General features: G+C 46.1%; 1 protein-coding gene across 6 annotated transcripts in view; it reads left to right on the top strand.

Moving 5' to 3' along the window:
• Positions 1–715: 715 nt before the first annotated feature.
• The window catches only part of si:dkey-151g10.3 (serine/threonine-protein kinase WNK3), a 35,312-nt gene continuing 24,330 nt past the window's right edge, over positions 716–11,697 (top strand). For 3 of the 6 annotated variants that reach the window (XM_047580086.1, XM_047580094.1, XM_047580077.1), the window contains exons 1-2: positions 723–1,551; positions 8,170–9,281. In XM_047580086.1, the coding sequence (XP_047436042.1) occupies positions 8,574–9,281 (708 nt within the window). In that variant the 5' untranslated portion in view covers positions 723–1,551; positions 8,170–8,573. Of the gene's footprint in view, positions 1,552–8,169; positions 9,282–11,697 lie in introns of all 6 variants that reach the window. The other 3 variants (XR_007112418.1, XM_047580105.1, XM_047580115.1) reach the window with 3 other exon arrangements.

Here is an 11,697-nt window from a genome sequence, read left to right as displayed (position 1 = left end):
TGACAGTTTGTTCATAAAGCACATTTAAAACCCACAAAACACAAAGGTAAGAAGGAGAAAGGGATATAAAATACTCAATTAAAACACACTTCTTTGCAATAAATGCAGCAAACCCCAAGTTTAATAAAATGCTTTAGAATAAAAATTATTTAATTGAATCTTAATGTGCAGAGTTAAACTGTTCCATTGTTTGTTTGGGAGCTGCACGATCTTGAACGTGCACTTTGCACCAATAACTGGAAAAACAAAACAGCACCCAAATTAATCTGAACGTCTTCTAATTGTAGGTGAGTATTTATTCATAAATAGATCCTTGTCATGTAGGTTTCAAGTGTGCACCACCTGCAGGTGCTGCTAATTAAAAATTAAATACCAGTAATTTAGCATTGAAGAAGCCAACTGGAAGAAACGTCTTCAAGAAAACGTCATTATTATTTTTATTATTATTATTATTATTATTAGTAGTAGTAGTAGTAGTAGTAGTAGTATTAGTATCGTTGATTGTTTTTAGATATAACTTGACCTAGATACGATGGCAGTCCTAGGTTCAGGGGGGGGGGCCCAGACTAAGACGCGTGTGTTCTCCCCCTGAGATCTGTCATTGGGTAGATAGATGGGGGCCCGCAGAGGTGGTTGTGGTCGATGCACAGTAGGGCCTTCAAAGGTTTAAGAGGTTTTACGGTTGTCATTTCAGGATTTCCCACTTTCTCTTCTAATTTTTCACGCAGTCAAAAACAATTGCTTGGTTTGCCCGTCCTGTCTGAATCCATCTTCACTGACGCGCTGCACTGAAACTGGGGATTACAAGGGGCACCGGAAGGCAGCATCGAGGGCACAGAACATAAACAAGTGACGCAGCGCCCCCCAGTGGCGGAGGGGGCTCACTGCCGGTTTTGTTGTCGCTCTGGATGATGATGATGATGAGGATGAGCCCCGTGGCAAGTGAGAACGAGCAGGCAGCGCGCGCTCAGTACACACGAGAACCTGCTGAAGGCCGTCGGAGTCGTACGTTGTAAATTATGTACATAAGTTACCGATATTTTCCGGGACACTCGTGAATGGCCAGTCGCGCCGCTCGGAGCCGACGAACCGAGCAGCGACCGGAGAAATCTGGAAACCAGGCGGCACGCGAAGCATCGTCTGAACCGGACCGCGTACGTGGTCCCTGCCTGGTCCCTCACACAGACCCGAGGCTCGACGACTCCGGTGGTGGTGGTGGGAGGGGGGAGAGATTTTAAGCCGACAACGCCGCTGCAAACCGCGTAAAATGTAAAGAGAGAGAAAACGAAAACAAACGCGATTATTTTTTATCCTCCCTTCTTTCTTTCTTCTTTTTTTTTTTAATGTATTTTTTCAGTGTGAAATAATTTTGTATCGGAGCGAAGCCGACTGTAAATCTCTTGTAAATGACCGCAACGTTTTGTAAATAAATAGACAATAATAACAATTCTAATTATAACAAATGTAATTGTCAGTGGGCTGAGCGGCTTTTTTTTTCTTCCTATTTTAAATTAACATCGCCGTACAGATGGGCTACGATGCTACGTTCAGGTGAGTGATGTTTGTTGTTATTTTCAATTACAGCAAAAAAAAATGTCCGTGATTATACACGACGGTGATTCCCAGTGAGACGCTGTTGTTGTTATTCAGTCCGGTGTGTTTAGGCACCACCGAGTCGCTCATTAGCTATTTATCCTTCCCCTGTGACAAATTAATATTCTTAAATATATTACGCCTTGTAAAAAAAAATCAAAAAAAAAATCCACTTAAGTCAAGTGCGGAGCTGCGGGGCGGTCCGGTCCTCGGGCACCCGGAGTTATTAGCACCATTATTTGAATGACTTGAAAGGAGCTGTGGGTGTTTGTGGATGTGAATGTGTGGTGCTGTCACTGTGCCCTAGCCCTGCATGGTGACTCCACTGTGTGCTCTTCACCGTTTGCATATCGTTTCTAAAGTCAGCTGAGCTACTAGCCAGCCAATAGCTGCACTCTGTTCCTGTACATCCCGGCAACAATGTACAGTACATGTACATGCCTATAAATAACATGTCATTAATTGCGTTTTGCCTCAGATTCGAGGAGTGTTGCGTGACTTGTCGCATCATCAAGGACTTCGCTTTCAGAGATTTAAGCAATCTCAATACTCAAAACTATCAGTAGCAGAAGCACATTTATTGTTGTCTTGATTGATCATGTCCTCAGATCCGTTATTGATCTTTTACAGATCAAAACGGTGCACCCCGGTGCAATAGCAGGAAAACGTTAGGGAGGATGCTGCCTCTCCTTAAATAAGGCTGACAGGTGCTGAACTACTGAAATTGACACTCTGCTGATCTCCTGACTACTCCATCATCCCCAACAGTACAGGGACCGTTTGCAGGGGCTGAGTTGTTGATACGAGCTCCAGGAGTTGTAAGCCACTTTGCTGACATGTAATCCGGATTCATCATTGGCTGATTAAGGAGCGCTTCTCCCTTCTCTCACCTGGATTAAGAGGAATCTGTTGGAGTTGGACGGTTCTGCTCGCCGAGGGGAATGAAAGAGAACAAAAACGACGGGGTTAGATAACACATATTCCCTCTGTCTCTCTCCGTCTCGCTCTCTGGGCGAACAGTGCGCTGTGTGTGCTACCTACACTCGACTCTCCCATGCTTGACCTGGATTGGACAAAAGTGCTTGTTGTGTTTTTCAGCCTCGCGTTTTTCTCTGATGGGAATAGAACAATCATTGTGTGCTGGATTTCGGGCTAACATTTGATAGTTTTTCGCCGGATTTCAAAACACCGCGCAGTGAAGCTGCAGCGTGTGCCGAGCAACTTGTGCAATCAAGGAGCAGAAGGGGTTTAGTCTTAACTGTGCGCCGCTCTCGCCTCCACACTCTGCTTTCAGATGTGTTTTCTCAAGGTGTGTTTTTCTACACTTTAATTTGGGGTGCAGTGTTTTCTCTCGAGTAGTTTTATATGATGCGTACGGCCCTCGCCATGAACAGCCGACCCGATTGCAATTGTGCCGCACACTCACAATCTGGGCCTGATCACTTCCTGTTTTTCAGTGCAACAGCAGCAGCAGCAGCAGCAGCAGCAGCAGAGACAAAGTCAGCTCTTTGCAGCTTTACACCTGCCACCTCCAGTAATCTATCCCGGAGTGAGCGTGCGACAGAAGTCGAAGCCCGTGTTCAAAAACACAGCCTCTCCGCACAAATATGGCCTTTGTTTCTCATCTGCCAGTGCAGTCAACAGCTGACCTGCGGAGTTCAGACGTGCAGACCCGTGAACTTCGGAGTAGTCGCAGCTTTGACATTGAGCCCATTTAAATTTTGGCCAGCAGCTCTCAGACCTTGTGCTGCCTTTGCCCCGTCTCCCCACATCACTCGGCCTCCGTCTCTTCTTTAAATCTCTGTGGGACTAACGCCGATTTAGGTTTGAGTCAAGTGTTGCGTTAATCGTGCATTAGAATTAGAAAACTTTTATTTGTCCCACAATGGGGGAAAATGTAGTTTGCAAAAGCATAAAGTAAGGGCATAAAAATAACAAGAATAAATAGACTGCATAAAAGAGATAAAAATAGAATAGAATAAACAATATGCAAGTATTGGCATATATACAAGAAGTGTTGAATTGCACAAGGTGAAAGCCATCGTATGTTTGTATTTGATCTAAACACAAAAGGGAAGAGTATTCTCTTACTCAGTGAACATATTTCCTTAAGTTTCTCGTTTCTAGCTAATCAGATGAACGTTTCCACCCACTGGTACAGTACAACCGAGCTCATTCAGTCCAGTGGTCAACAAAGGGATAAAATGCAAAGTACTCCAGCTGGCAGTTCATGAAGGGAAAGACTGGGACGCACAAACCAAACAAGCGCACTTATGCCATTATAACTTAGTACCCGAATTTGAGTGAGTGTAAGTTGTGCTGTTTGTATTCAAGTAGAGTTACAGGAAATTATTCGTGGAATCTAAGTAGTAGTGGCAGTAATTATACTCTCACTTGCCAGTTCAACAGTTCAATATATTGTAATATAACAGTTCTGCACTAAATCTCATGGTATTTGATATTTTTGTTTTAATTTCAAAGCCTGTGGTTTATAGTACTATCGAATAGTGTTATACTGACACGCATTTTAGTCGGTGGGCTTAATAACTGCAACGCTTTACTGTGTATTTCACTCTATTTTAACAGAATATTAAATTTAATTTGTTTTCTTAACGAGGTGGCAAAGCGGTTTATTGTACCGCCTTCTACTGCTACTGCTCACCACTGTCTCCTAAATCCCAAATAATACTGTGCATTGCTCCTCCTGTCCTGCAACAACCAAAACAAACAGGCTTTAGTCAAGAGTGTAGCTCGAGCATCGTTAATTGCTTCACAGCGAAACAGCTTCTCAACCTACTCTAACCTGGCCCTCTACATTTAGTCTCACTGTGACGGCGGACGTGCGAGCGGAAACTATTCCTATGCTAATGTAATCACCTCCTGTTTTCAACCTTTTCCAAACACTAAAAGCATTCCTCCTCTCCTCTCTCCTCTCTCCTCTCTCCTTTCCTATCTCCTCTCTCCTCTCTCCTCTCCTCTCCACTGTAGCTGCCTTTGTCCAGGCAGAAATTCAGCTATAGTCACTGCTTTCATTCACACAAACATTGGCACATATTTTATCAGGCAAAATCCCCCCCCCCTCACAGCCCCCCTTTTTTTTTTTGTCTGTGCCCTCCCTTCCCTTTATCTCTCTCTTGTTCTCTTTTGCACACATTTTTTTCCCACCCCTCCTGCGAGCCCCCCCCCCTACCCCCCTCCCTCCCCTCGCTCCATCCCTCCTTCCCTCCCGCTCTGTTTGAAACTCCACTGTCCGCCCGCTCCCACCGACTGCAATCCCTTCCTGTCCCCCTCGCCACTTTTTATTCACTCTTTTCATCTGCACGTCCCCCTCAAAAACATAGCTGTCTGGGCGTGCGCTCACACTCGGCGCTCTTCCTTTGTCCGCGGCGGCCGGTTCGGCTCATTGTAAAGTGATTCATGAAAAGAGTGCCACAGGATTGCAGTGTGTGTTTGTTGTGTTTACGAAGTTATGTATTGTGTGCGCAAACGGTAACTTAGGCAGGGCTCCTTTATCTTGCTTCGAACGGAGATGGCATAAGGCGATTGCAAAAGCAAACCGACACTTCAGTGAGTTTTCACAATGGAACGGTAATCACATCATTGGCACGCAGGGAGAAAAGATGTCACAGTGATTTCTGTTGCACATATCAGAAATTATTAGGCAGCTGCAGGTGTTCTTCCCATGCAGGAGCCCCACAGAAGCCTGGAGGGCAGAGGGAGTACGGCATGTCAGATGTTCAGTTCTCATGCATCGTTAAAAAAAAAAAATGAAGAGCCAATGATTGTGACATGCGAATTTGACGCCCCGGTTGGAGTCGTTTAGCTGCCGATGCGAGATGTCACAGCTTTGGCTGCAGCGCAGGTTTTGTTATCTTCAACTTTAGTTTGCCGCACTCGCCCACATGGCGCAGTTGCTTGGTCATTTGGCTGGTGTCAGGAAATTCCTTTCAGCATTCTTTCATTGAAAGGGGGCATGCAGTTTGGGGGGGGGGGGCGAGCGAGTGACCGTTTGCTTTTGATGTGTGCGTGCGTTTTTGTCCACGTATAAAAGATAGAACGAGTGCGCGGGGGGCAGGGGGGGGTAAAGGAAAAAGGGGGGAAACGCAACAAAGTTTGTTCTGACTTGGTGGTGTGTGTCTCTCCGTATCTGCGCGTCAGTGCGAGTGTGTTTGGAACGGAGACTGGGTGGGTGTGAGAGACAGTGATGGGGTTGAACGTGTTTGATGTACTGTGATAACTCTGTCCGGTATGTGGCTTTCATGGGAACTCCTTGCCCTGGGGACACGGGCGAATAAGCTCCTGTTTAAAGGGCAACTTCCCTCTCTTTATTGCCTGTTGATTTTCACCCTTTATGTTCCCCACATCCTGTTAGCATTTACCTTTTTAGTCTCACTGTACACTACAGTATGTCCCTTTCACTTCCCCTGACTCAGTCATTTACATTAAAAGACTTATCAAATAGTGTTTTTTGACAATTCGCTTTACTTTTAAACTTTAATCAAGCAGAAAACGACACATTCACTGGCTCCGTCTGCACAAACTGAGGATTTTCCAAGTTTTTGTCCATTTAAATTCAGAAAATTGTGTTGCCAGTGTGTCTGATCGAAAACTGAAAATGAAACCGATTCATGTTTTGCAATACACTTTCTGTCACTGTTATAACTAAGGTTGCATCGCGCCGTCATACGTGGCAGCTGTACAGGTGAATCCATTGGACCATGGATGTTTGTGGCTTTCGTTTCGCAAAATTGCAGAACAAAAAAAACAGGCTCGTTGCAGGTTGTGGGAGGCTGATTTACATGTGTCATGTGTTCATGACGGGGGAATGTAGCCGAACAGGAAGTCTTTCTGTTTCTTTGGGATCCTCAGTCGGTCTCATATCTGCGCTTTGTGTTTTTCCAAATTTGACTGACAGCTACTGGCATTGCACGTCAGACCCGTTCGCTTTTTGCCCCGAGACACAATAGGCTTCATGTGAGCGTTAATGACAGAGTTATAAAAGAGATGAGAGCTTCCGTGAATCACTGGACGACTCGTGGGGCACTTTGCTCAAATAAGAGAAAAAGCCCATAGCTGCTCTTCTGTGACATTTCGAGGCTGGAGAGGAGGACTGTACATGCGTAGTCCTCGTGAATACCTTCATAGCTCAGATCAGCTAAGAGTGCTGTAACCCTAGATGGACTGGGTGCCAGTGGCAGCGCTGCCTAATGTCAGTGGCCCCTGAAAGTTTCACGTGTTCACTTGTAAAGTAATATGTGTTGAGTCGTAAACTAATATGTTAAGCGCGTTTGTGCTCTGACTGTGGAAAGCACTTTTTGGTTCCCATCTACTACACAGTAACGCTCCTTCTGCGCAGAGTTATTCAACCTTTCCTCTAAGTTCAGACGCTTAATCGTAAATGTTGATTTTGGACTTTAGATTCAGATTCAGATTGAGAGATGTGTATTTCTCCCCCGGTTGGCAATTTAATGCACATGTGACGCGAAATGTTTGAAACTTTTCAAACAGCCCGTGGATGTAAACATGGCTGTATGAGTAGTGGATAAGTGAATCAAGTGGATAAAGTACAGACAGTGTAAACAGGAGTTACAGGGGTTATATAATCGGAATGATAATAGATAATAATAAATAACAGCAGAAGACAGGTGCCTCTGGTTTTCACAGCCCAGCTTCGCTCTTCACAAACTGTCTCCAGAGTAACTACAAACTAGGCGGCGTCCTAATGAATGAGAGGCTCGCGAAGCAGCCATTAAAGAGGCCTTCGGGTGTCAGGAGGCAGAGATACAATACCTAGGGACAGATGGGCAGTGAGGAGAAACATGAAGATGTCCACACTGACACGCACGAACACACTCACATGCACAAACTTAAACAGTGGCCAAGCATTAGAAGGATGTTGCCAAGTCGAAGGAACCTTGTGATCGGTTTCTTCTGCGGGCAGAAATAAACAGAGGGTCAGTTTACGGCTTTGCCGCATGTCACCTCGCTTTAATTGTCGGTTGCCAGTGCACGCACTGAGTAACGCGGCGCTGAAGATAGTCATAATCATAGTCGTGTCTATTTATGAGCCCTTTGTTGCGGATGTGTGGTATAGTCACTCCTGTACAGTTCAACAGTCCCTCTGCGTATAAATTATGCACAGTCCACCGGCCCATAGTTCATCATCCATATTTAATGGTCGGGATACTCCAAGCTGCAGCTTTCTGTTGACTAATGGAGCTGTTGAACACAACTTAAGTCACAAGTCACTGATAAACACGCCCGTGGTGATTGATGGATGCTCTCGTTGGGTATTCTTTGAGGACGCTTTTGGTTTGAATGTGCAAAAAGTTAATTGTTTCAGGTCAAGCAACGATAAATGATCTAAATATTTACCGTATTTCCGATTATTGGAAACATCACGCCAAGTATTGAAGTGTTCAGAAACTACCTACGAATCCAGACAAGTGCATCTCATCTAAATGTAGCTTATCAAATTAAACCGTCCTTATTCTTCTGTAAATACGTCAACGTGACAGCGATTCTCTCCAATGACTGTGCGAATATTAACGCTATGTTTTTATTCTTGTCTCGCAGGTTCACTTGAAGATATTCACCCTACTGCTTGAAGGAAAGGCATCGAAGCTCATCCAACAGGCTTGAAAAAAAGAAAAAAAAAACTTCTGGTCGAGTGTGTTTGTTCGGACTGAGAGACGTGTGGTTTTCTCTGATTAGCACTGCACAATTGGACTCTGAGGAAAATGTAGGAAATGGTGAGAAGGAAAACAAAGGCGGGAATTGGTCTCTAACACTTGTGGTTTCACCCACTTCTGCTACTGTGTAGCAGCCAAAAAAAGGAGACGGGAGAGGAAGAGCTTGACTCACTAGAAGGGGCGAGTGGGTGACCACAGAAAGAGAGAGACGGGGACTGACGGAGGATCAGAGCTTTGGAGGAGGAGGAGGAGGTGGTGGTGTAGGAGGGGTGGGAAAGGCCATTCCCCATGGCTACTGACCCGGGAGAGCCCACAGGCACCGAGGACTCCTCGGAGAAACCTGATGGACAGAAGGAGGAGGACGCAGAGCAGGAGGGCAGGGCCAGCCAACAGAGGGAGAGGGCGGACGGCACCCACCTGGACGTCCCCGCCTCACAGGCTCGGGAGGGGACGGCGACCGGGGGAGAGGATGGAGGAGGAGGAGGAGAGACCCGAGAGTCTGAGGAGACCGCAGTCAGGCCGATTTCATTCTCCACGCCCACTTTACCGGCCGATACGGGTCAGAAACGACTGAGAAGGGAGAAGCGGTTCTTCAGGAAGAGCGTGGAGATCTGTGAGGAGGATGACGAGGTGGAGGGGACGCCCGCGGCGCCTCACAGCGCTCCCCACCTGGAGCTGTGCACCTCGGACTCTGTCTTTACAAGCAGTGCCCAGCAGCAAGGGGCAGCTTCATCCTGCGTAGCCTTGGGACATGAGCAGTCTTACGCCAACACCGGCCAGGAACCTGGCAAAGAGGCTCCTTCATCTGCACCCACCCAGAGGGGGAAGGAGAGGGAGCGTGAGCAGGAGGAGGAGGCAGAGATGAAGGCTGTAGCCACCTCTCCTGGTGGGAGGTTCCTCAAGTTTGACATTGAACTGGGCAGAGGAGCTTTCAAGACTGTGTACAAAGGCCTGGATACGGAAACCTGGGTGGAAGTGGCTTGGTGTGAACTTCAGGTAAGACCCCGTTTTTCTTGACGACGCACAAAATATTCAAACTCGTTGCGCATTCTGCGTTAGCTGAGCCAGTTGTAATCAGTGCGTTTCAGATATCGTACACAACCTTCAGAGGTAAACAAGAACAAAATATTGACACGTGCTGTTTTCCAGCGTGCGTTCTTAGCAGAGCTTTAAGGCCAGGACGGCTCTTTTGAAGTGAAGCAATCTGGAAATCTCAGCACGCTGTCTGCTTGCTATTCACACCGTATGGCTGCAGTTCAGTGGAGAAGGGTGAATAGGAGGAGCATCGCTTGTGGTTGATTGACGGCACAAAGTGAAAGGGGAGGCTTTGCCTTTCCTAGGACTGTTATGAATAATAGAATCGTAGACTGTCAGCGTGTCTGCTTGTTGTGACGGGGATCCTGTTAGAAACAGTATTTTCCGGATTTGCTATGAAGTCAATTTCACAGCTTAGGCTGCTCACAGGTAAATGGTCCAGAACATGTCTTCTATGCCGTATTATTTGTAAAACAATTGTTTAATGAGCTAATTTCCACTCAAGTTGTATAATGAGATGTGGATGTAGTTATCATGAACCACATACATGTTGTTGTTTAAGCGCTGTCTAGCCAAGGCTGCAGTGGCCACAGTCTCGTCAATTGTATCATGTAATGAGGTGTGAAATGAAAACAATGAAATATACGTAAAAAAGGGAAGCTCTGAATAGGAAGTATTTCGTGAGCGCAGGGAAAATGGAACCGCCGTAGCAAGCGTAGGTGTAACAACAGCAAGCATTACTGCCAGAAAATCCCTGTCATGCATTGACACTGCAGTGGGAAGACTAACGAAGTATGATGAACGTTTGATATGAGAGCACTCGCATCGGCGTCTTCACATGCCGCAGCCAACCGGATTTCATTATGTCGGCACGTAATGGCAACATTGTTAAACGGTGCGATTACAACATGTGGTGGGAGTCAGACATGTGGAGGAGAGAAGAAACGCATCCCTCTGACTCTTGGCCTCACAATAGAGATCAGTGTTGTGGCGAGCCTTCTGATGTGACTGCTGGCTTTGTGTGAGAAAAGACAGTCATGTGTTTGGTTTGGAGCTAATTCCAAAACAAGAGCCTCGGCTAATCCTTGAGATCAGCCTCTGTCGGCTGGACTAACATGCAGCAGCCGTTCCCCCGTCACCTTTTCTGGTGTTGCTGCTGCACCTTGTCAGTCAAATTCACGTCAGATCCTGTTTAAATAACAGGATCTAACAGGAAATGTTTTTTTTGAGAGAGAGAGAGAGAGAAATCTGCTCCTCTTCTGCGTTGAGTAACATATTTCACCTTCATGTTATCGTGATTATGTGTGTCCCCCGGGCAAGTTTATTTTATGACATCAGCAAAGGCCTTTATTTATTTATTTGTTTGTTTTGCTTGGCTCATACATGTGAGCAAATCTGAGCCAGCAGAGCATTTCTGAAAATGAAAAGACATTAGGATTAAGCTGCATCCATATTGAATCTTTTATATCCAATCGTGTCTCTCGGCGGTTCACATTAAATACCGTGGAAATAAAACTAGTTTCCCCCCCGGGTATTTGTTACAAAACAGGCCCCATCGATCAGAATTTATCAACGCAATTAAAAGGCCTCGATGCATATTTCCTTGTGTAATCAGTTTTCAGCTTGTGAACACACGAAGTGATTTGAGAGACGAAGCAGACCGGGGTTCTGTCACATAGAGCAACAGCTCGCAGGAGTAGAGGGGGGAAAAAGGCAGAGTGTGAGAAAGAAAAGGGAGAGGCAGATGAGGTGATGGAGAGGGAGAGAGACAGAGGGGGGAGACGATGAGCCAAGCGATGAGGATTACCATGGCATCCCTCCCAGAGGGCAGTCGCGGAGCTAATGCTAAGTTACAACACGCAGACTCGTGAACACACATGCACGTACACACGGGGTTTGCACAGTGGCCCGGTCACACGGCTATAGACGCATCCAGTGTCACATTCAGTGCAACGTTCTAGTCCGTCGGGGTCAGTCGCATGATGTGTCCTATTTACTCCACCTTACCGAGCTGGTGCGCATTTGAAAAAGGCCGTTAAAATAGACGTTAACTGGTCAGGATAATGATGATATTTTGCTGAGATGGCGCACTGTGGACGGACACAGTGATGAACAATCTTTAATCGCGGTGCAGCGTGACTTTATCTGAGTTATAAACATTATTCATGCATGAAATGACTTAATTGTGATGAACGATAAACAAGTTGTCTCGGCTTTTAGCACGCACCCAATTTTGAAAACGAAACGACGGTAATGCCCTCTGTTTGAAAGCGCAGGATTTAATGTGCGCCGGTCAGCCACAACATTAAAACCGCTGGCAGGAGAAGCAAATGACTTTTGCCGGGAAACGTTTGGACCTGGAATTCTTGTGAATGTT

Source organism: Mugil cephalus, chromosome 1, assembly GCF_022458985.1.
Source record: "Mugil cephalus isolate CIBA_MC_2020 chromosome 1, CIBA_Mcephalus_1.1, whole genome shotgun sequence".
Taxonomy (NCBI): domain Eukaryota; kingdom Metazoa; phylum Chordata; class Actinopteri; order Mugiliformes; family Mugilidae; genus Mugil; species Mugil cephalus.
This window is presented reverse-complemented; position numbering and strand designations above follow the sequence as displayed.